Genomic DNA, 24,660 nt, shown 5'->3' with positions numbered 1-24,660 from the left:
GCACACGTCTGGGAAAATAATTCATAAAACAGAGGAAAATTTTTAAAAGAGGAAAATAAGAATGTATCCTTCTGTTGCTTTTGTTGTTGTTTGTTTGTTTTGGGGTTTTTTTTTTTTTTTTTTTTTTTTTTTTGAGAGGGAGTCTCACTCTGTCACCCAGGCTGGAGTACAGTGGCACAACCTCAACTCACTGCAACCTCCGTCTCCTGGGTTCAAACTATCCTCCCGTCTGAGCCTCCTAAGTAGCTGGGACTACAGGTGCATGCCACCATGCCCAGCTAATTTTTTTGTATTTTCAGTAGAGATGAGGTTTCACCATGTTGGCCAGGCTGGTCTTGAGCTCCTGAATTCAAAAGATCCGCCTGCCTCAGTCTCCCAAAGTGCTGGGACTACAGGCAGGAGATACGGCGCCTGGCCCTTTTCTGCTTCTTTGTGATGTAGTCAAAACATAATGTGCTATTGACTCTAAAATTCTTTGTTTTTTGGGGAGACCAAGGCAGGACAGACTCCGCAGGCACTGGGATTACAGGTGTGAGCCACTGCACGTGGCCTGAATTTCGTTTTTACTCTATAAATGTATCACTTACACATCCACCCCCAAAACCAAAAAGCTCCTATGACTTCCAATTTCAAGTAAAATCCCTTCTTCAGCACTTACTCCTTTACTTGGCGCTCTGCCTTCCCCATCCAGGAAACACCCTTGTCTGTTGCACCTGCCCCGTAATCCCCTTCCAGGATGTTTTGTGGTGAGCGCCTTCAACAAAAGAATAGCTACAGAATTAAATGTGTTTGGAACCACATGCACATCGTGCTTTGACTACCTCACACAGGAGCAGAAAGGCAAATTCTGTTTCCAGAAATGTGCAAAGTCAAGCCGTGAGGACCTTCTCCGAGGTAAAATGCAAAATGAAAGGGCCACGCTTTTCCCTTATTGTAATTGTGTAACCAGCCTAACAGACATTTAATCTGAGAAAAAAATTGAATAATAATATGGAGTTACCCTGGAGTTTGGGGATAGTCTAAGAGTAAGCTTTGAAAAATGTGACCAAAATGATTATAATCAGGGTGGGGGGAGCAATTTCTGTATTTATTTGGCTGACATAAAAAAAAAACCCAGCTGAAAATCTGCAGGCTGACAAATGGACAGAACCCATTACAGAGCAAGACAAACTGAGTCAGAAAGGACAGGCTAGAGCTCTGGGAGGCCACACACCTTGTGCCAGAAATCGAAGTTGCCAAGCTTATCACTTACAAACCTTGTCATATCATGTTAGTGGAACGGTTTCAAATGGATAACCCCTGATCTGTTTTGAAACTAGCCAATATAGCTGGGTACGATGACTCACACCTGTAACCCCAGCACTTTCAGAGGCCAAGGCGGGTGGATCACTTGAGGTCAGGAGAACGAGACCCGCCTGGACAACATGGTGAAACCCCGTCTCTACTAAAAATACAAAAGTTAGCCAGGTGTGGTGGTGGGCACCTATAATCTCAGCTACTTGGGGGGCTGAGGCTGGAGAATTGCTTGAACCTGGGAGGAGGAAGTTGCAGTGAGCCAAGATCGTGTTATTGCATTCCAGCCTGGGCGACAGAGCAAGACTCCATCTCAATCAATCAATCAATCAATAAATCAATAAATAAATAAAAAGAAAAAAGAAAGAAACTAGCCAATATAACCAACTTAAAATATGATGAAAGTCATTTCTCTTAGGGCTATAGAGAATATGTGAGACACAGTGAGTGGACTGTTCTTGTGATCACATCTTATTTATCTTCGGTAATTAGCAAGGGACTATGACCACAGCAATACAAGATTATTAACCTTGTTCAAAGTTCTAAAACTGGACCTGAAAAACACAACCATAATTAATGTTGAATGATTAATCAACATCTATGTGTTGATGGCTAAAAAACCTTGAGTTATAAGATATTATCTCTGTTTAGCTTTTTAAATCTTAGTTTTGTGTGTATGTGCGTATCTGTAAGACATTACAATTTTGCCTAGCACAGTGGTGAGTCCCTATAGTTCCAGCCACTCAGGAGGCTGAGGCGAGAGGGTTGCTTGAGTCCAGGAGTTCAAGACCACCCTGGGCAACATAGTGAAACTCCATCTCAAAAAACAAAGCAGCTATAAAATATTGCAATTTCTCACAGGTGACACTACAGCCACGTCTGCTTGATTATTCAATCTGTTCAAGCTGGACAAGTTGTCAACGTGGCTACAAGTTCATGGCTTGGGATCCTATGAAGATCAAAAGTCATGCTCAGGCCAGGCATGGTGGCTCACACCTGGTAATCCCAGAGCTTTGGGAGGTCAAGCTGGAAGGATCACCTGAGGCCAGGAGTTAGAGGCTGCAGTGAGCTATTATTGCACCACTGCATTCCAGTCTGGGTGACATACATAAATAAATAAGGCGGTGCACAGCCTCTGGGCCACAATAACATCCTTTTCAAGAAATAGCTGGGTACTTGACTAAATAGTTGTCTTTGCCATTCATTCATTCATCCATTCATTCATTCTACCAATATTTAACACTGGGGTGCAAGGAGGCGTAAGTAAGGACTGTTACTCACAGTCCAGTGGTCCATGGGTTTGTGGGTGCGTCTTCCAGCCAGTGTGTCATTGTAGCCAAATCTTTTCTCAATTGGTTGGAGTGCGAGCTCCTGGAGAAGAAACACAGAGGATGGGTAACTCAAGTGGGGAAATTGGTGTTCCTGGAGCAGAGCATCCTGGTGCCATATCCTCAGATTCCCAAGTGAAGAGAAGGAGGAAAGAACGATCAGGAAGAATCTATCTCAACACATTTCTTTCTTCTCTCTCTCTCTCTCTCTTCTTTCTTTTTGAGATGTGTCTCTCTCTGTCACCCAGGTTGGAGTGCAGTGGTGCAATTTTGGCTCACTGCAGCCTCTGCCTCCTGGGCTCAAGCAATTCTTCCTCCTCAGGCTCCCAGGCAGCTGAGACTACAGGCACACGCCACCACATCTGGTTAATTTTTTTGGTTATTTTTTTGTTTCACCATGTTGCCCTGGTGGGTCTTGCACTCCTGGGCTCAGGTGGTCCACCTACCTTGGCCTCCCAAATTGGTGGGGTTACAGATGTGAGCCACCACACCCAGCCCCTATCACGACACATTTCAAAGAACAAAAATCACATATCCCTCCCATCACTACTTTTATTTTTATTTATTTATTTTTATTTTTTTTATTTTTGAGAGACAGGGTTTCGCTCTGTCACCCAGACTAGAGTGCAGTACCATGATCTCAGCTCACTGCAGCCTTGACCTCCCAGGCTCAAGTGATTCTCTCACCTCATTCTCCAAGTAGCTGAGACTACAGGTACATGCCACCATGCCCGACTAATTTTCTTGATTTTGTTATAGAGACGAGGTCTCACTATGTTGCCCAGGCTGGTCTCAAAGTCCTGACCTCAAGCAATTGTCCCACCTCAGCTTCCCAATGTGCTGGGATTACAGGCACGGGCTACAGCACCTGGCCCCTTCACTATTTCTTTTCTTTTTCTTTTTTTTTTTTTGAGACGGAGCCTCACTCTGTCACCCAGGCTAGAGTGCAATGGTGCATCTCGGCTCATTGCAACTTCCGCCTCCTGGGTTCAAGCAATTCTCCTTCCTTGGCCTCCCAAAGTGCTGGGATTACAGGCATGAGCCACTGCACCCGGCCCTCCTTCTAGCTATTTGAAACTGTAGAATATATTATTGTTAACTGTAGTCATCCTATACAGGTGTAGAACTCGAAAACTTATTCCTCTTATCTAGCTGAAATTTTGTATCCTTGACAAATGTCTCCCTATCCCTCCATTCTCCCTACCCTCCCTAGCCCTAGTATCCTCTATTTTACTTTTATGAGATCAACTCTTTTTAGCTTCCACATATGAATATGAACATGCAGGCCGGGTGCAGCGGCTCACATCTATAACCCCAGCAATTTGGGAGGCCAAGGCGGGTGGGTCATTTGAGGTCAGAAGTTTGAGACCAGCCTGACCAACATGGTGAAACCCTGTCTGTGCTAAAAATACAAAAAAAAAAAAAAAAAAAATTAGCCGGGTGTGGTGGCACGCACCTGTAGTCCCAGCTACTTGAGAGGCTGAGACACGGGAATCGCTTGAATCTGACAGGCGGAGGTTGCAGTGAGCCGAGATTGCACCACTGCACTCCAGTCTGGGCAGCAAAGTGAGACTCTGTCTAAAAAAAAAAAAAAAAAAAAAAAAAGAATGTGAACATGCAGTGTTTATTTAACTTTCTGTTCCCTGCTTATTTCACTTAAAATAATGTCCTCCAGTTTGATCCCTGTTGCCACAAATGACAATGTGGCTGAATAGTATTCTGTTGTGTAAATATACCACATTCTTTTTATCCATTCATCTATTTTTTCCAGATGACTGGAAAAAAGTTGATATCATATCTTGGTTGACTCTATATCCTGACTATTGAGAATAGTGCTGCAATAAACAAGGGGGTGAGATGTCTTTTTTTTTTTTGCTTTTTTTTTTGAGATGGAGTTTCACTCGTTTCCCAAGCTGGAGTGCAATGGCGCGATCTCGGCTCACTGCAACCTCTGCTTCCTGGCTTCAAGGGATTCTCCTGCCTCAGCCTCCTGAGTAGCTGAGAATACAGGTGCACACCGCCACGCCCGGCTAATTTTTGTATTTTTAGTAGAGATGAGATTTCACCATGTTGGCCAGGCTGACCTCAAACTCCTGACCTCAGGTGATCCACTGGCCTTGGCCTCCCAAAGTGGTGGGATTACAGGCATGAGCCACAGCACCCGGCTGAGATGTCTTTTTGGTATATTGATTTCCTTTCCTTTTAATAAATATCCAGTAGTGGGATGGCTGGATCATATGGTAGTTGTAGTTTTCATTGTTTCAGGAACCTCCCAACTGTTCTCCTTAGTGGCAGTACTGGTTTACATTCCTACTAACACTGCATGAGTTCGCTTTTCTCCAGATCCTCACCAGCATTTATTTATTTATTTATTTAGTCTTTTTGGTAATAGCCATCCTAGCTGGGGTGAGATGATGCCTCATTATGGTTTTGATTTGCATTTCCCTGACGATTAATGATTTTGTTCATTTTTCCCCTATATTTATTGGCCATTTGAATGTCTTCTTTTGAGATCATTTGTCCTTTTTTTTTCTTTTGAGATGGAGTTTTGCTCTTGTCACCCGAGCTAGAGTGCAATGGTGTGATCTCAGCTCACTGCAACCTCCACCTCCCAGGGTCAAGCAATTCCTCTGCCTCAGCCTCCCAAGTAGCTGGGACTACAGGCGCCCACCACCACGCCAGGCTACTTTTTAGTAGAGACGGGGTTTCACCATGTTGGACAGGCTGGTCTCAAACTCCCGACCTCAGGTGATCTGCCTGCCTTAGCCTCCCAAAGTGCTGGGATTACAGGTGTGAGCCTGTAAGCACCTGGCCCTTGTTTGTCCATTTTTTAGATCGGATTTTTTTTTTTTGCTGTTGAGATGTTTTGGTTTCTTGTATATTCTAGATATTCAGTCTCCTGAATATCTATATACACACATATATATATATATATATATATATTTTAGGCAGAGTCTAGATTTTTCTTTCTTTAGACAGAGTCTAGTTTGGTTTTTTTTGTTTGTTTTTTTGTTTTTTTTAAGATGGAGTCTTGCTCTGTTGTTGTTGCCCAGGCTAGAGTGCAGTGATGTGATCTTGGCTCACTGCAACCTCCGCCTCCTGGGTTCAAGCGATTCTCATGCCTCAGCCTCCTAAGTAGCTGCGACTGCAGGTACATGCCATCATACCCGGCTAATTTTTTTTTTTTTGAGATGAAGTCTCACTCCATTACCCAGGCTGGAGTGCAGTAGGGGGATCTCAGCTGACTACAACCTCCACCTCCCAGGTTCAAGCAATTCTCCTGCCTCAGCCTCCCCAGAAGTTGGGATTACAGGTGCATACTCCACACCTGGCTAATTTTTGTATTTTTAGTAGAGATGGAGTTTCACCCTGTTGGCCAGGCTGGTCTCGAACTCCTAACCTCAGGTGATCTGCCCGTGTCAGCCTCCCAAAGTGTTGGGATTACAGGCATGAGCCACCACACCTGGCCAGGAGAATTATCTTCTATCCTAAGGCAAGAAATCTAATATAATTGCCCTATACATTGACAAGCACTACTCAAGTGTGACTAATGAATAGAACTCTTACATACCCAGAATGTAAATTTATGAACTTGCATATCTTAGACACACACAGAGAGACATTTCCCCCACTTCAAACAACAACTTAAATATAACCTAAAAGCTGGGCATCGTGGCTTACGCCTGTAATTTCGGCACTTTGGGAGGCTGAAGTGGGCGGATCATTTCAGGCTAGGAGTTGAAGACCAGCGGGTGCCTGTAATCCCAGCTACTTGGGAGGCTGAAGAAGAAGAATCGCTTGAACCAGGGAGGCTAAGGTTGCAGTGAGCTGAGTTCGTGCCATTGCATTCCAGCCTGGGCAACAAGAGCGAGACTCATCTCAAACAAACAAACAAACAAACAAAGAATTCTCTTTTAATATTGTTTTAACTGTTTATAATGCATGGGTATTACCTGTTTTATTAAACACAGTTTTAAGAAAATACAAAGGAACTATACCTTCTTTCAATACAGCAATGGAAAATGTCATCTGAAATTTTCAGAACTTATTTTACCTTATTATTTAAGGTGAAAGTGACAGATCAAAAGTGAACATTTCCATATATTTCATATAGCGTTAAGGCTTTTTTGGTAGTTTATGAGAATATTTTGTCAAATTGTGAAATGCATTAAATTTATGTGCAAATTTTCATGAAAATAGTTGTGCAATATGCAGTTGTCTATTTCATTGGACGGTGTAACGTTTTAAAGATTCGAATGGGCTGGGCGCGGTGGCTCAAGCCTATAATCCCAGCACTTTGGGAGGCCGAGGAGGGCGGATCACGAAGTCAGGAGATCGAGACCAACCTGGCCAACACGGTGAAACCCCATCTCTACTAAAAATACAAAAAAAAAAAAGAAATTAGCCGGGCGTGGTGGCGGGCGCCTCTAGTCCCAGCTACTCCGGAGGCTGAGGGGGGAGAATGGCGTGAACCTGGGAAGCGGAGCTTGCAGTGAGCCGAGATCGCGCCACTGCACTCCAGCATGGGCGACAGAGCGAGACTCTGTCTCAAAAAAAAAAAAAAAAAAAAGATTCTAAACTTAATTTCCGTTTTTGTACATTCATCTTTGAAAGAAAAAAGGAGACTAGACATGGTGGCTCATAGCTGTAATCCCAGCACTTTGGGAGGCTGAGGCAGGTGGATTGCTTGAGCCCAGGAAATCGAGACCAGTCTGGACAACAAAGGGAGATCCTGTCTCTATACCTTTTTTATTTAAAATTCTTCTTAAAAAGGAAAAAAATATGAAGGTGATTATTTGAAACAGCTTTGTGAAAATCATTTCAGCTCCATGTTCTGTACCTGTTCCATTATATGTAATTTAAAATCTAATGGGCCTAAAAGCAAATCCATTATTCCTTTATTTATCTGTGTATTTTCACTGCAGCCTTGGACTCCCAGGCTTATGCAATCCTCCTATCTTGGCCTCCTGAGCAACTGGAATCACAGGTGCAAGCCACCACGCCTGGTCATTATTCCTTTAATGCAAGAACATTCATTCAAAAATATCTTAATTTCAGGCCAGTTGTGGTGGCTTACGCCTGTACTCCCAGCACTTTGGGAGGCCAAGGTGGGCAGATCACCTGAGGTCAGGAGTTCAAGACCAGCCTGGCCAACATGGAGAAACCCTATCTCTACTAAAAATATAAAAATTATCCAGGTGTGGTAGTGGGCACCTGTAATCCCAGCTACTTGGGAGGTTGAGGCATGAGAATCACTTGAACCTGGGAAGCAGAGGTTGCAGTGAGCTGAGATTTTCCCGTTGTACACCAGCCTGGGCAACAAGAGTGAAATTCCATCTCAAAACAAAACAGAAAAACGTCATTTCTTATTATTTTACTTGAATAATTATCTTTGTTAAATAAACTTGCGATATTTGTCCCCACAAATGAGAGTAGAAAAGTGTTTTTCCTGGTTTTGCTCTTTTTTTTTTTTTTTTTTTTTTGAGAGGAGGTCTCACTATGTTGCCCAGGCTGGTGTCGAACTCCTGAGCTCAAGGAACCTGTCTGCCTCAGCCTCCCAAAGTGCTGGGATTAGAGGCGTGACCACTGCATCTGGCCCTGGTTTTACTCTTACTAAATGGAAGTAATTGAAGATAGTAGATTCTTTATTCAAAAAGAATGTGTTATTTTCATGAGCAAGCATACATTGCTGAAAATGTAAAAATTTTAGGGCAATTGTGTTCTCACAATTAGGACTCCTATATAAGAGTAGGAGGGATAAAAATACATTTAAGCAAAACTCTTGAAACCACTTGTTTATAATTTCTCACTCTGCATAGAAAAAAATGACTCAAGTTAATTCTGTTCACTAAAAGAAGAAAATGCTCAATTAAGTGGACCAAAATAGTCCCAATTAAAGATATACATTTCTCTGATGAGCAAAAATTGAGAATCTTCCACAATATGAAGACATAACTTTTTTTGTTCTTAGATAAATTAATACGTACTTTTAACTCACAGAAGGGACAAGATAAAAAGAGCATTAGGACAGGCGCAGTGGCTCACACCTGTAATCCCAGCACTTTGGGAGGCTGAGGCGGGTGGATCACTTGAGGTCAGGAGTTCGAGACCAGCCTGGCCAACATGGTGAAACCCCATCTCTACTAAAAAATACAAAAATTAGCTGGGTGCGGTGGTGTGTGCCTGTAATCCCAGCTGCTCTGGAGGCTGAGGCAGGAGAATCACTTGGACCCCAGAGGCGGAGGATGTAGTGAGCTGATATCATGCCACCGCATTCCAACCTGGGTGACAGAGTGAGACTCTATCTCAAAAAAAAAAAAAAAAAAAAAAAAGAAAGATAAAAAGAGCATTAAAACTAAGACCTTGTTAGACACAGTGGCTCATGCCTGTACTCCCAGCACTTGGGAGGTGGAGTGGGAGGATCACTTGAGCCCCAGAATTTGAGACCAGCCTGGGCAACATAGTAAGACCCTGTCTCTACAAAAATAAAAAAAATGAGCTGGGTATGGTGTCACGTGCCTGTGGTCCCAGCTACTTGGGAGGCTGATGTCAGAGGATTGCCTGAGTCCAGAAGGTCAAGGCTGCAGTGGTCCATGTTCATGCCACTGCACTCTAGCCTGGACAACAGAACAAGACCGTGTAAGATTTTGAAGCTCTTGATTTTGTGTGTGTGTGTGTGTGTGTGTGTGTGTGTGTGTGTGTGTAAACCAACAGAAGCAGTAGGCAGTCTTTGAGGTTTGGGAGAAAAGAACCCAAAAACTTCCTTAAAAAGGAAATAAAGATTTTGTAGGAAAATGCTTTCTCACCTCAAACTACAGGAGTGTTCTACCCAACTTAGGCCTTTTTCCCATCTCAATAGACCACTATTCAGTCGATTCCCCAAGTGGGAAACCCAAGCATCATCTTAGCATTTTCCGTTGCTCCATCCTCCAAATCCTCTGCATCACCAGTTCATCCATTTATGCAGGAGGAGGACATTAGCAATTGTGACTCCTTCATTCAGCTGCGGCTGTCTGTTTTCTCCTTCATACATTTCTCTGAAGACTGCTTTGATTTCATCAGCTCCATCTCCTCCCCTCTCACACTCCCCCAACTCCCTCCAACCTGACGTCTGACCTGGTCACCATGGAAATATCCCCTGCTAAGCTCCCCAGTGATATCATGCCTCGAAACCAACAGATATCCCTTATCCCTCCTCGCATCTCTCAACTGCATCCATGCTCATGGCCCCTTCTTCCTTCTGAAGCCGCTCCCTTCTTTTTAAATTTTTTTTTCTTGGGATAGGGTCTCACTCTCTTGCCCAGGCTGGAATGCAATGGCACAATCTCAGCTCATTGCAATCTCTGCCTCCCATGTTCAAGCAATTTTCGTGCCTCAGCCTCCCAAGTAGCTGGGACTGCAGATGTGTGCCACCACACCAGGCTAATTTTTTGTATTTTTGGTAAAGACGGGATTTCACCATGTTGGCCAGACTGGTCTTGAACTTCCAGCCTCAAGTGATCCACCGCCATGGCCTCCCAAAGTGCTGGAATTACAGGCCTGAGCCACCGCACCTGGCCACTCCCTTACTTCTTGACTGCACTCTTCTGTTGTATTTTTTTTTTCTTTTTTTTTCTTTTAGAATGTATAAAATGAGGCCAGGAGCCGTGGCTCACATCTGTAATCCCAGCACTTTGGGAGGCAGAGGCAGGAGGACCACTTGAGGTCGGGAGCTCAAGACCAGCCTGGCAAACATGGTGAAACCCCATCTCTACTAAAAATATAAAAATTAGCCAGGCATGGTGTCATGTGCCTATAGTCCCAGCTACTTTGGAGGCTGAGGCAGGAGAATCGCTTGAACCTGGGAGGCAGAGGTTGCAGTGAGCCGAGATCGTGCCATTGCACTCCAGCCTCGGGGACAAGAGAGAAACTCTGTATCAATCAACCAATTGATCAATCATTCAATCAATCAAATGTATAAAATGTAGAGGCAGGGTCTTGCTTTGTTGCCCAGGCTGGTCTCAGACTCCTGGCTTCAAGTGGTCCTCCTACCTAGGCCTCCCAAAGTGCTAGGGCTACTGGTGTGAGTCACTGTGCTCAGCCTTCTGGTTTCTTCTACATCTCAGAAGACTCCTTCTGTGTTTCTTTTCAGGTTCATTCTCCAACCAGGCCAGCACTTCATAGATTTCTTCACAACTTTGTCTCAGTCCTCCTTATTTTCTCTTTCTAGCTCTTTCTAGACCAGTAGTTCTCAACGTGTGTTCCACGGATCGTTTTCAGGGGGGTTCATGAGGTCAATACTATTTTCACAATACTAAATGTGACTTGCCTTTTTTTGCTATAGTGGCACATTGGGGCTGTGGACACTAAAGTGATGGGATGAAACTGCTGGTGTCTAGTATGAATCAGGGCATGGGCACCAAACTGTACTAATTATCACTGCATTCTCCCCAGTCACGCACTTATAGGAAAAAGCAAGCAAGCTGCACCCAAGACTGTACTTGATGAATTAGTAGAAAAAAAAATTTATAGTTATTAAATTTTCACCCCACTATGTATTTTTTCATATAGATATCCGTTATTCTAGCACCATTTATTGAAAAGACTATTGTTTCTCCATCAAGTTAACTGGGCACCTTAGTGGAAAATCAATTGATCATATAATTATGGGTCTATTTCTGGACTCAATTTTGTTCCATTGATCTGTATGTCTTTACTTACGCTAAAACCATACTGATTTGATTGCTTTAGCTTTATACACAGTAAGTTTAAAATCAGGTCGCATGACGCATATGCACAGCCAAACACACCCAGGCCGGCTCCCATTTTTTTTTTTTTTGAGACGGAGTCTCGCTCCATTGCCCAGGCTGGAGTGCAGTGGCGCGATCTCCGCTCACTGCAAGCTCCACCCCTCGGGATTCATGCCATTCTCCTGCCTCATCCTCCGGAGTAGCTGGGACTACAGGTGCCTGCCACCACGCCCAGCTAATTTTTTTGTATTTTTAGTAAAGATGGGGTTTCACAGTGTTTGCCAGGATGGTCTCGATCTCCTGACCTCGTGATCCGCCTGCCTCGGCCTCCCAAAGTGCTGGGATTACAGGCGTGAGCCACCGCGCCCGCCCCCACCCCTTTTTTTTTTTGAGACAGAGTCTCGCTCTTGCCGCCCAGACTGGAGTGCAGTGGCGCAATCTGAGTTCACTGTAACCTCTGCCTCCTGGGTTCAAGCAATTGTCCTGCTTCAGCCTCTGAGTAGCTGGGACTACAGGCGCATGCCACCATGCCTGGCTAATTTTTGTATTTTTAGTAGAGACAGGATTTTGCCGTGTTGGCCAGGCTGGTCTTGAACTCCTGGGCTCTAGTGATCTGCCTATCTTGGCCTTCTAAAGTGCTGAGATTACAAGTGTGAGCTACTGCGCCTGCCCCCCACTCCCCCCTTTTTTTAAAGAAAGGTTTTGCACTGTTGCTCAGGATGGAATGATTCACTACAGCCTCAATCTCCTAGGCTCAAGCCATCCTCCTGCCTCAGCCTCCAAAGTAGCTGAGACTACAGGTGTGCACCACCACACGGCTAAATTTTTTTATTTTTACCAGACAAAGTTTCCTTATATTGCCCAGGTTGGCCTCAAACTCCAGAGCTCAAGTGATTCACCTGTCTTGGCCTCCCAAAGTGCTGGGAGTACAGGTGTGAGCCACTATGCCTGAACAGCTGAACAGTGTATCTATATATATATTTTTGAACAGAGCTCACGCTGCTGCCCAGGCTAAAGTGCAATGGTGCAATCTTGGCTCACTGCAACCTTTGCCTCCTGGGTTCAAGTGATTCTCATGCCTCAGTCTCCTGAGTAGCTGGGATTACAGACATGGGCCACCACACCTGGTTAATTTTTTTTCTTTTTTTTTTAGGTGGAGTCTTGCTGTGTTGCCCAGGCTGGAGTGCAGTGGTGCAATCTCGGCTCACTGCAACCTCCGCCTCCCAGGTTCAAGTGATTCTCCTGCCTCAGCCTCCCACATAGCTGGGATTACAGGTGCATGCTACCACACCCAGCTAGTTTTTGTATTTTTGTAGAGATGGGGTTTCTCTATGTTGGCCAGGCTGGTCTCAAGTTCCTCACCATACGTGATCCGCCCACCTCGACCTCCCAAAACGCTGGGCCCCCAGTGTGTATTTCTAACGGGCTATTCTGGGTGATTTTCAAATAAGTGTATTTTAAAGCAGACTTTTTTCCCCCTATGGTCATACAGAAAAAGCTCTCCATTATACTGTGCCACGAATAATACTTGCATGCCCTATTGAGCTATTGTGTAAATAGTTAAAACTGTATGCTGTATTTATGAGTTGTTTTCCCTTCCTCTGTGTTGTTAAAGTAAAGCTGAATGGGAGAAATCCAGACCCAATTATCCATGCTTCAGAATCTAAGAGATTTTTAGGATGGCACATCTTCAGTGTCATCTCATCTTCTACTGTGTTTTAAGGATGATTCTGCATTCAGCAGCCACTTTAGAGCTTGCTTAGTAAAACAGAAAATCACACACAAAATGACGAGAAAATCACCCGCATTTATTTACTCAACAAATATTTATCAAGAGTTGACTATATACTAGGTCCTGTGCTAAATATCCTGCAGATTGTTTATAGGTCAGAAACTGTGGGGAAGAACAAACAGAATAAGAAACTTTCTTCTCCTTGAAAATAAGTATATTTTATAGATAATTGAGGCAGAGAAAACGCTAATACTTCCTTTTTGGGAAGAATCGTTCTCCAGGGAGACATGCTTGGGCCAATCATTTAGCTGAAATGATCACTAAACATACAAACATACCTTAAAATTCATGAGCAAGGACCATAATAAAGTGAGGTGTTGTATATGGTATACGATTTCCATTTTCCCACCATATACATCACTAAACATACAAACATACCTTAAAATTCATGCGCAAGGACCATAATAAAGTGAGGTGTTGTATATGGTATACGATTTCCGTTTTCCCACCATATATACAATTTGGGTCATTTTACTTGGTGCCATGGGCTAGGAACTCTTAGGGCTGGGAAACAATCTTGGTTTCCCAACCATCTATATCATATAGGTAAAAACTGTAAAACATATCACAGTGCAGATGAAATCTAACACTACTAGCTCATTTTATGCTGCTATGGAAGCAGTGAATTAAAATTAAGTCCTATACTGGGGATTGGGCCTTTTATCAGGGCAACTGAGATCAACTGTAAAGAAATTTTCAAATTTCCCTTCTTATCAGGCAAACGGATGGATAATGAAGCCAGTTCAGAGGCCCAGCCAAGACAATGATGCACAGGGAAGCTCCCTCGAGCTCTAGCTGTCACCTAGTACTTCGAAGACACTGAGAGGTAATACTGCAAAGTCGTGCTGTCATTTTTTTAATGTCTCACATATATTCCAAGCAATATCCATTAGCAAACAAACATCCAGGAATAGTGTCATCTCATCTTCTACTAATAACCCTTTATTTAGTATCTTAAAAAAGATTTTGTAAGACACAAAACTTTCCATCAAAAAGTTGTTTATTTAAAAATACCTTCTCCCAATTCTGATTCCATATCAAATTAAATCAAGAAGTGATATTACAGCAATAAATCATCAAAGTCATGAGTAGGGAGGATGGCAATGACCCCATTAGCTCATTAGTATAATCCAGTAAGTGAAATACAAATTCAACTCATTCACTTCTTCACAAAAGGCAGACATAAGTGGTATACTTCATATAAAAAAACTAGTTTATAAAGCTTGTCTTCATATTTCAGTTTAAGGTTCAGCTGATATAAAATGCCTTAAAAGACCATCCAAGCAATGCTTTGGATTTTCTTTTTTTGCAAAATTCAAGGAAAACATGATTGTTTGAAGTTTCTTCACTGCTGGTGAATTAGTTAAGAGCTACCTGAGATTCCTTTGCACTTCCACTCTTCCACTCTTTGAATTTCCAGTGATTAAAATATGCCAGAGACATAATTTAGAGAGCGCTAGAAATGGCACACAGATCTCAATGCTTAAAAAAGTTTCTGGCCAGGCACAGTGGCTCATGCCTATAATCCCAGCACTTTGGGAGGCCAAGGCGGGCAGATCACTTGAGGTCAGGAATTCAAGACCAGCCTGGCCAACATGGTGAAACCCCGTCTCTACTTAAAAACAACAACAACAAAAGAAACCCAGGTGTGGTGGTGGGTGCCTGTTATCCCAGCTACTCGGGAGGCTGAGGCAGGAGAATCACTTGAACCTGGAATGGCAGAGGTTTCAGTAAGCCAAGATCGCGGCACTGTAATACAGCCTGGCAGCAGAGTGAGACTCCATCTCAAAACAAACCAACAGCAACAAAAAGAAAAAACCAACAACAACAAAAAAACCAACAGAGTTTCTGACAGGTTTTGCAAGTTGTTTTTTTTTTTTTTTTCTTTTTTTTTTTTGGAGACAGAGTCTCCCTCTGTCGCCCAGGCTGCGGTGCAGTAGTGTTATCTCAGCTCACTGCAACCTCCGCCTCCCAGGTTCAACCGATTCTCCTCCCTCAGCCTCCCGAGTAGCTGGGATTACAGGCATTTGCCACCATGCTCATGCATGGAGCTTCACCATGTTGGCCAGGCTGGTCTTGAATTCCTGACCTCAAGTGATCCACCCACTCGGGCCTCCCAAAGTGCTAGGATTACAGGCGTGAGCCACCACGCCCGGCCAGGTTTTGAAGTTTTTACAGAATGTACAGAATGTAAGCATTAACAGATGACTTTCAGAAACATATACATTCAAAGAAAACCTTTTAGTATTCTAAGCATTGAATACTTTGGGGGAAGAACTGTTTCTTTTTGGGATTAAGAAGTCAGTCTTTTCTCAACAGTTTCTTGATAAGCAATAAATCTTCTCAAATTCATTTTCACATTGTCAAGAACACACAGCTGATCTGTGCTATAGTTACCTCTCCCTTCTTTACGTATCTGCAAAAAAACCAAAACAACAACAACAACAACAAAAAACAGATCATATGTGACTTGGTAGATACTATTAATTCATTTATATAAAGTATTTAATCTAGGCTGTATTTAACCATTTGCTGACAGAGACAGCTGCAAGAATTTGGCAAAAACGTTTTTACTTCCAAGGTAAATGGAACTCGGTAAGTAAAGAATAAACTGAGAATGTGCATGTTAAAAATGATAGTTACAAAGGTGACTGAATGGCAGGTGTTAAGAGTTATATAAACTATAGAAAGGAATTATGTAAACTATGAATTGGGAAAATAACCCCTAACCTCTGAAAGGTCTGCTGTTCAGACTGATTTTCCTAATTAGTATGCATTGCTATGGTAATAATATTTAATTATTTTTCTTCTCTCAAAGGTATAAAGCCTTAATTAAATTCCTTTGTTAGGCTGGGTGCAGACTCATGCCCATAATCCCAGCAGTTTGGGAGGTCAAGGCGGGTGGATTGCTTGAGTCCAAGAGTTCGAGACCAGCCTGGGCAACACGTGAGACCCCATCTTAAAAAAAAGAAAAAATTCCTTTGTTAGCCAGAGGTTAGTCTGTAGTGTTGTGGTTTTTTTTGTTTTGGGAACAGGGTCTCTCTCTGTCACCCAGGCCAGAGAGCCGTGGTGCAGTCATGGGTCACTGCAGCCTCAACCTCCTGAACGCAAGTGATCCTCCTGCCTCAGCCACCACAGTAGCTAGGACTACAAGCGGCGCACTACCATGCTGGAGTAATTTTTTTAAATTTTTAGTAGAGGTGGGGTCTCACTATGTTGCCCAGGCTGGTCTTGAACTCCTGGGCTCCAGCGATCCTACCACCTTGGCCTTTAATAGTGCTGGGATTACTGGTGTGAGCCACCATGCCCAGCACTGGTTTTGTTTGTTTTTAGTAGAGATGGGTCTTGCTTTGTCACCTAGGCTGGAGCACAGTGCTGCAATCTCAGCTCACTGCAGCCTCCAACTCCTAGGCTCAAGCGATCCTTCTGCTCAGCCTCCTGAGTAGCTGGGACGACAGGCATAAGTCACCACTTAATGGCTAACTTTAAAAATTTTTTTGTAGAGACAAGTTCTTGCTATGTTTCCCAGGCTGGTCTTGAAATTCTGGACTCAAGTGATCCTCCTGTCTGGGGCTCCCAAAGTGCTGGGATTACAGGTGTGAGCCACTGCACCTGGCCTGTGGTTTTTTATAACAATTGTATGGAATCTGAGTTTGATCTCACCTCTAGTCTAGAGCAGTGGCTCTCAGGTTTTAGTGTGCAACAGCATCACCTGGAAGGCTTGTTAAAAAACAGACTGGTAGGCCCATCCATAGAGTCTGTGACTCAGTAGGTCTGGAGTTGGGGCCAAGGACCTGCATTTGAACAAGTTACCAGGCAGGGCTGATGCTGCTGATACAAGGAGGGCACTTTTGAGAAACACTGCTCAAGAGAAGTTCTTGATTGTACATAAATGCATTTTGTAGCTAAATATACACTGAACAGCCTTTAATACAAATTGTGGCTTCATTTCGCAAAAAAAGTTTCATATAAATAACTACAGGCTAGTTTCTGGCTAGTAAGAAATCTCATTAGAGCTTTATACCTTTGATAAAAGAAAAACAAATGTTACTACCACAGCAATACATACTGAGTAGGAAAATCAATCAGAACAAAGACCTTTCAGAAGTCGGGGGTTATTTTCCCGGTTCACTGTTTATCTAACCTTTTCTAAGCACCTGCTTCTGCAGAGTTTGATGACTCTTAACTATTAATATATCTGCTTTCCTTAAAGTTGCAGGGAAATAGGGGATATTTTTTCCTTATCTTGCAAGCTCTTTATCCAGAAATTTAAAGGACTGTAACTTTTAAAAACAATATGGTTAGGCATGGAGGCTCACACCTGTAATCCCAGCACTTTGGGAGGCCAAGGTTGGGGAACACCTGAGGTTGGGAGTTCGAGAGCAGCCTGGATGACAAGGCGAAACCCCGTTTCTACTAAAAATACAAAAATTAGTTGGGTGATGTGGTGGACACCTATAATCCCAGCTACATGGGAGGCTGAGGCCCAAGAATCACTTGAACCGAGGAAGGAGAGGTTGCAGTGAGCCAAGATTGCGCTACTGCACTCCAGCCTGGGCAACAGGGCAAGATTCTGTCTCAAAAACACACAAAAATAAAATTAAATAAATGCAAAATGTGTATGAAAGTGCTTTACAAAATACAGAGTATAATACTGACATATATGAAGCATTGTCAAAATTACTGAACTGTTAAAAAAAGAAGAACTTGTCAGATACCATTTTGGCTTCAGTTTCAGTGATTCAATAGTCACACTGTTGAGCTATGACTCAGTCAATAAACATATTACAAAGTACTGGGGATGCTGTGCTACGTATGGGGATTTGTCATGCACATGCTTCTGAATTGCACACACACCCTCGTCCCCAAAGAATGTTCAGACTTACGCATTTATAAGTTAAATGGCTACAAACCTTCATTTTAAAGACCGGCTGGAATTCTTTCAGAGCAGATAATAATTTAATTTGAATCGAGGCTCTTTCGGCTTCTTTACCATCTGCAAAAACATCAAAGAGGGCATCCAAAGCTTCTCCTGCTACCACAAGGGAAGGATCTTTGGTGGTAACCTCAAGTAGAAAGCACCCAATATTCTGGAAACAACAAAACACATTTAATATGACTAACACCAGTCTCCAAAACAAGTACTAACTTTGAATGTGGCAATAACTCATGCATACTATTTTATATACAAATGCCAGGGAAAAATTAAAACTTTAAAAGATCAGACTTAAATACTTATAAACATACCAAGTATAAGCAAGATAAATTAAACATATTATAGTTTATATTCATAAAGTGAATTAAAAACCATAAATGATGTATGATTTAGGAAATCACTAAACTTTCCTCTCTACCTCTCTCAAAAGGCTTGCTCTATGATGTCAAGATGCATAGAAATCTTATCTGTAACAACGACAACAAAAAATCTGCTTTTAAAAGCATAAGAAAAACACTTTAGGGCCAGTCGCAAGTGGCTCACACTTGTAAGTTCAGCACTTTGTGAGGCCAAGGCAGGAGGATCACTTGAGCCCAGGAGTTCGAGACCAGCCTCAGCAATGGAGCAAGACTTCATCTCTAAAAAATGTAAAATAGGACTGATCTGAATCTAAACTAGTCTGTAGATCTAACTGTCAGTGTACAGGACATAAAAGGATAAAAGAACAAATTTAACACCACAAGGTAGCAATCAGACAAATCCAGAAGGCTGGACACCATATAGGACAATTGATTCAGCAGCTGAGAATAACCAGGTGGTGCCGGGGAGGAACTGTTCAAGATTAAGAGAGAAACAGAAGACCCCACGAGAAACATAACATGTGGACTTCAGCAATGTAAACAAGCTCTCTGTAAACAGATAATTTTGAGGCAACTGTAAAATTATGAATATGGACCGGAATTAGACACACTAAGAAATAACTGTTGCCGGGTGCAGTGGCTCATGCCTGTAATCCCAGCACTCTGGGAGGCTGAAGGGGGCAGATGGCTTGAGTCCAGGAGTTCAAGACCAGCCTGGCCAACATGGCAAAAACCCACCTCTATTAAAAATAGAAAAATTAGTCAGGTGTGGTAGGGGGCACCTGTAATCCCAGCTACTCAGGAGGCTGAGGCAGAAGAATTGCTTGAACCCAGAGGAGGAGGTTGCAGTGAGCTGAGATCGCACTACTGCACTCCAGCCTGGGTGACAGAGTGAGACTCCATCTCGGGAGAAAAAAAAAAAAAGCTTTGCAAGTATCATTTTTCAAAAATAGATTCTTAAAAACATCAGTCATCACTGTAAAGTTCCTAGCAGGTGAAGAGGTACTTTATAATAATGAGTTTACTATCTATCCATTAGTCTCACACTTCAGCAATTATTAGCACACCAAAGGGTAATTTTACTATGACTGTCCTTTTAATTACTAGTGACGCTGTACTCCTAACAGTGCAGTTTGTAAGCAACTACGCCAAGTGTTAAGAGTAAATATGTTGAGGGAATTCCTAGTATATTGGCACTACCAGGGTTGCTGCTTAACATTTATGGAGTGGTATTAGAATTAACTGTGTGGTATTTTTCAGAATGCATGTTGCCTGATGTGTAAGGAAAATGGTGTGGATTGTTCCTTAATCAGCAGGAGAATGTAACATGCATACATTCGATACAATAGCAAAGGCAGAAGGCATCTTTTAAAATTCTGAATTTGCCCTTTCACTAAAGAGAGATTTATTTTTTTTAAAAAAGTACCTCTGGAATACCATTAAATTGTAAAATGTGGCTCAACTTTTCAAGTACTTACCTAATTAATACACATGGTTAGATCAAGCCAAAGGGTACATTTTAATAATATAACTCAATAAAGCAACTTGATATGACTTCTTCTCTTCATGTCCACACAAGTTTTAGGAAATCCTACACCAACAGTTCTTCTCCTCCCATTTCTAATTATTTAACATGTTAGGTCAGAAGCAAATTGTTTTACCTTAAGAGTTTCAAGTGTACCATCTTCTTTGGCAAGGACGCTGCCAGTGATTCCTAAAATGCTAACGACATTCACTCTAACCCCGACATTACTACTATGAATGCCTGCTTTGCATAATGTCATCAGCTGATCAGGAGTCATGCACTGTTGAAAGAGGAGAGGAGAGTATTTATAATGTTAAACTCAACCAATTATATCAGCATGCAAAAACTGGACTGACAGGAATCTCCTCTATAGGCTACAAGATTTTAAGAGTGACATAAACTCCTGGCAGGTAAGTTACTATTAATATATACTCCAGTTCTCCCAGACAGAGCTGGTAATTCTGAACTAAGGTGAGCCCTGCTCATGTCGCCATTGTTATCTTAATATCAAAGGGGCTCCAGGTCCTATTCATTTAATTTGATGAAGACTTTCATGCCAGATGTACACAGACTAAAGAGATTCCAATTTCTTTTTAATATTATTGGTATTTAAAAAAAAAAAAAAGGGCTTTGAAAGTATAAACAGGATTGTGTAGCTTTAAAAAAACTGGCTGAGTCTATACAAGGCAAGAACTTACTTTGAGATGTTTGTATTATCATAATTAAACATTGTAAAAACCATTACATTATATGGTGCTTCTACCATGTAGTGGATAATTTTCAGTTTAAGGCTGGGCGCAGTGGCTCATGCCTGTAATCTCAGCTACTCGGGAGGCTGAGGCACAAGAAATGCTTGAACCCGGGAGACAGAGGTTATAGTGAGCTGAGATCATGCCACTGAACTCTAGCCTGGGCAACAGAGTGAGACTATCTCCTATAAGCAGCAGCACAGTGTGGTGATGAAAGGCTTGGAATCTGGAGCCAGACACCCTGGGTTCAAATCCTAGCTTCACTACTTAGCACTCGCGTGCGCCCCTACACTAGACTAATTTATTTTTAGTTTTTGTAGACATGAAGTCTCACAAAGTTGCCCAGGCTGTTCTTGAACTCTTGGGCTCAAGCAATCCTCCTGCCTCAGGCTCCCAAAGTGTTAGGATTATCAGCATGAACCACTTCACCTGGCCCTGAGCATGGGCTTTGAGTAATTTTCCTTAACCATCACATTGATCCCATAAGCTGCTGCTTACATACCAGGGGAAATCAATAAAAATAATTGCTATTCCTATAGGCCCTAGAGTATAAAGTTTTCTGGTCCATCCAACAGCCACACGGCATGCTATGCATCCCATTACCATTCCCATTTCTTAGAAACTGAAGGTCAAATTATGCTCTTCAAAAAAATTCTTAGCTTTGGAAAGCTGAGGCAAGAGGATCACTTGAGGCCAGGAGTTTAAGACCAGCCTGGGCAACATAGCAAGACCTCCTCTCTATTAAAAAATTAAAAAATAAAAATAAAGTATAAAAAAATTTAAAAGCATTAAGAAAAAAAGTATATAAAGAAGCAAAAAGAAATAGTGTTATTGTTAGCAATAACAAGGGCATTGTTATTTTGATACTATTAAGTACATTCTGTAGGATAAAGCAAATAATAGTTTTAAAGTCACTACAATTTTAATGTTACTACAGCAAACAATTTTAGTATTACTGTATAGCAAATAATTTTAATGTCTTTTAATGTCACTACTACAAAGTACATTCTGTAGGAGAAAGCAAATAATAAAATTTTTGAAAAATCTTTTTCTTTCTTCTTTTCTCTAATTTTAATTTTTTAAATTATGTATCATTATTATTATTATTTTTTGAGATGGAGTCTCGCTCTGTTGCCCAAGCTGGACTGCAGTGGTGCGATCTCGGCTCACTGCAAGCTCCACCTCCCGGATTCACGCCATTCTCCTGCCTCAGCCTCCCAAGTAGCTGGGACCACAGGCACCCGCCACCATGCCTGGCTAATTTTTTTGTATTTTTTAGTAGAGACGGGGTTCCACCGTGTTGGCCAGGATGGTCTCGATCTCCTGACCTCGTGATCCACCCACGTTGGCCTCCCAAAATGCTGGGATTACAGGAGTAAGCCACCGCGCCTGGCCTATTTTTTATTATTTTTTAAGCCAGTCAAACTTAGCATGGGGGGGTTGTATACCAACTTTAGTGACACAATGTTAATAAGCTCTGATAACCCACTACCATCAGACCAGTTGCAAGTAAGAATTTTAATGTCACTAATGTATCTTTTTGGGTACAATGTACCTTTTTGGTTACAAATGTATCTTTTTTGGGGGTACAAAAAGATACAAATATAAAATCAAAAATTAAGTAAAAACATTGTACCATTTTTTAATTTAAACTGGAAATTATCAGTATAAACTTACTAGTTTTGCCTCCTAAAAAAATGCTTATTTCCTAGCTATTTCCACTAAAAAGACCTAGAAACAATGACAACATGGTAGCAATAAGCATTCTACAATTCAGTTTCCCGACTAAAGACATCAGAGCTTCTTGGAGAAGTAACTAATTCCAGGGTTTTTTTTGTTTTGTTTTGAGACAGAGTTTCACTCTTGTCACACTCTTGTCACCCAGGCTAGAGCTCAGCGCTATTTCCGCTCACTGCAACCTCCACCTCCTGGCTTCAAGTGATTCTCCTGCCTCAGCCTCCCAAGTAGCTGAGATTACAGGCGCGTGCCACCACGCCCAGCTAATGTTTGAATTTTCAGTAGAGATGGAGTTTTGCCATGTCGCTCAGGCTGGTCTCGAACCCCTGACCTCAAGTGATCTGCCCACCTCAGCCTCCTAAAGTATTGGGATTATAGGCATGAGCCACTGTGCCCAGCCAGATTCCAGGTTTTAAGTAAGAAAATCTTATGCCTGGAAGCAAAAGTGATCAAAAACCTAAAATTCTTGTCAAAGAGACACAGGAGCCAATTTGAAGGGACTCCTACTATCCAAAGATGCGACGAATTTGGCAGCAAAAAGCATGACTGTAATGGAATGAAATACAAATATATTTTAAAAACCCTGAGTTCAAAATGATACTAAAAAGAAAAAAAAAAAATATCACTGGCCACTTAATAGAGATTGCTAGGATACCTATTCTGGAAAAAACAAAAAACAAAAAACAAAAAAAACATAGCTAATAAATGTAAAAAAATAGACAAAATTAGGATATCTCTATTCTGCAACCCACTAATGACATAATGGAGCCAGGCAACCACAATTACTGGTTATGAAACCATTAACGTGAACTCACTAATTAATCTCAGCTTCACTATTTTATGATACCACATGATTTGTGATATAAATGTAGGAAATATATATAGCACTATAAATTATTCTTGCCAAAAAATCTGGACCTGTCTAGATTACTTATTATAAATATAAAAAAAAACAAAAAATAATCTGGACCTGGATCTAATTAAGGCTCTAGACCTAGCTCCCGGCTCACAGGAAACACAGGGGCCAGAGGAATGCTGAATGATACCATCACGATGAGTTGGCCAAATCTGCCAGTGTGGAAAACACTACAGAACAAAATGAGAGTTTCTTCAACGGGTAAAGTGTATGGGGAAAGCAGGGGAGTGAGGGAAATGTTATAGATTAAGAGATTTAAGAATCTAAAACCGCCGGGCGCGGTGGCTCACGCCTGTAATCCCAGCAATTTGGGAGGCCGAGACGGGCGGATCACGAGGTCAGGAGATCGAGACCATCCTGGCTAACCTGGTGAAACCCCGTCTCTACTAAAAAATTACAAAAAACTAGCCGGGCGAGATGGCGGGCGCCTGTAGTCCCAGCTACTTGGGAGGCTGAGGCAGGAGAATGGCGTAAACCCGGGAGGCGGAGCTTACAGTGAGCTGAGATCTGGCCACTGCACTCCAGCCTGGGGACAGAGCCAGACTCTGTCTCAAAAAAAAAAAAAAAAAAAAAAAAAGAATCTAAAACCAATGAAATCACTGAATTGTATACTTTAGTTATTTATTTATTTTTGAGACAGAGTCTCCTTCTGTCGCCCAGGCTGGAGTGCAGTGGCGCAATCTCAGCTTACTGCAACCTCTACCTCCTGGTTCAAGCAATTCTCCCTGCCTCAGCCTTCCAAGTAGCTGGGATTACAGGTGCCTGCCACCATGCCCCGCTAATTTTTGTATTTTTTGTAGAGATGGGGTTTCACCATATTGGCCAGGCTGGTCTTGAACTCCTGACCTTATGTCGTCCACCCGCCTTGGCCTCCCAAAGTGCTGGGATTACAGGCGTAAGCCACGGCAGCCGGCCTGCATTGTATACTTTAAATGGATAAACTGCATGGTATGTGAATCAAATCTCAGTAAAACTTTTTTTTTTTTTTTTTAAGAGATAATGGCCGGGCACAGTGGCTCATGCCTGTAATCCCAGCACTTTGGGAGGCTGAGGTGGGTGGATCACGAGGTCAGGAGATTGACACCATCCTGGCTAACACGGTGAAATCCCGTCTCTACTAAAAATACAAAAAATTAGCCGGGCGTGGTGGCGGGCGCCTGTAGTCCCAGCTACTTGGGAGGCTGCGGCAGGAGAATGGCGTGAACCCGGGAGGCAGAACTTGCAGTGAGCCGAGATCGTGCCACTGCAGTCCAGCCTGGGCGACAGAGCGAGACTCCGTCTCAAAAAAAAAAAAAA

General features: G+C 42.4%; 1 protein-coding gene across 2 annotated transcripts in view; it reads right to left on the bottom strand.

Moving 5' to 3' along the window:
* Positions 1-15,027: 15,027 nt before the first annotated feature.
* Positions 15,028-24,660, bottom strand: part of HEATR3 (HEAT repeat containing 3) — a 45,887-nt gene continuing 36,254 nt past the window's right edge. The window contains exons 13-15 of one of the 2 annotated variants that reach the window (XM_025371536.1): positions 20,099-20,242; positions 18,056-18,232; positions 15,028-15,558 (exon numbers count right to left, since the gene is read on the bottom strand). In XM_025371536.1, coding sequence (XP_025227321.1) covers positions 15,436-15,558; positions 18,056-18,232; positions 20,099-20,242 — 444 coding nt within the window. In that variant the 3' untranslated portion in view covers positions 15,028-15,435. The remainder of the gene's footprint in view (positions 15,559-18,055; positions 18,233-20,098; positions 20,243-24,660) is intronic. The other variant, XM_025371537.1, reaches the window with a different exon arrangement.

The sequence above is a fragment of the Theropithecus gelada genome, chromosome 20 (genome assembly GCF_003255815.1).
Source record: "Theropithecus gelada isolate Dixy chromosome 20, Tgel_1.0, whole genome shotgun sequence".
Taxonomy (NCBI): domain Eukaryota; kingdom Metazoa; phylum Chordata; class Mammalia; order Primates; family Cercopithecidae; genus Theropithecus; species Theropithecus gelada.
The sequence above is the reverse complement of the archived record's forward strand: the minus strand, read 5'-3'. Positions and strand labels throughout refer to the sequence as shown.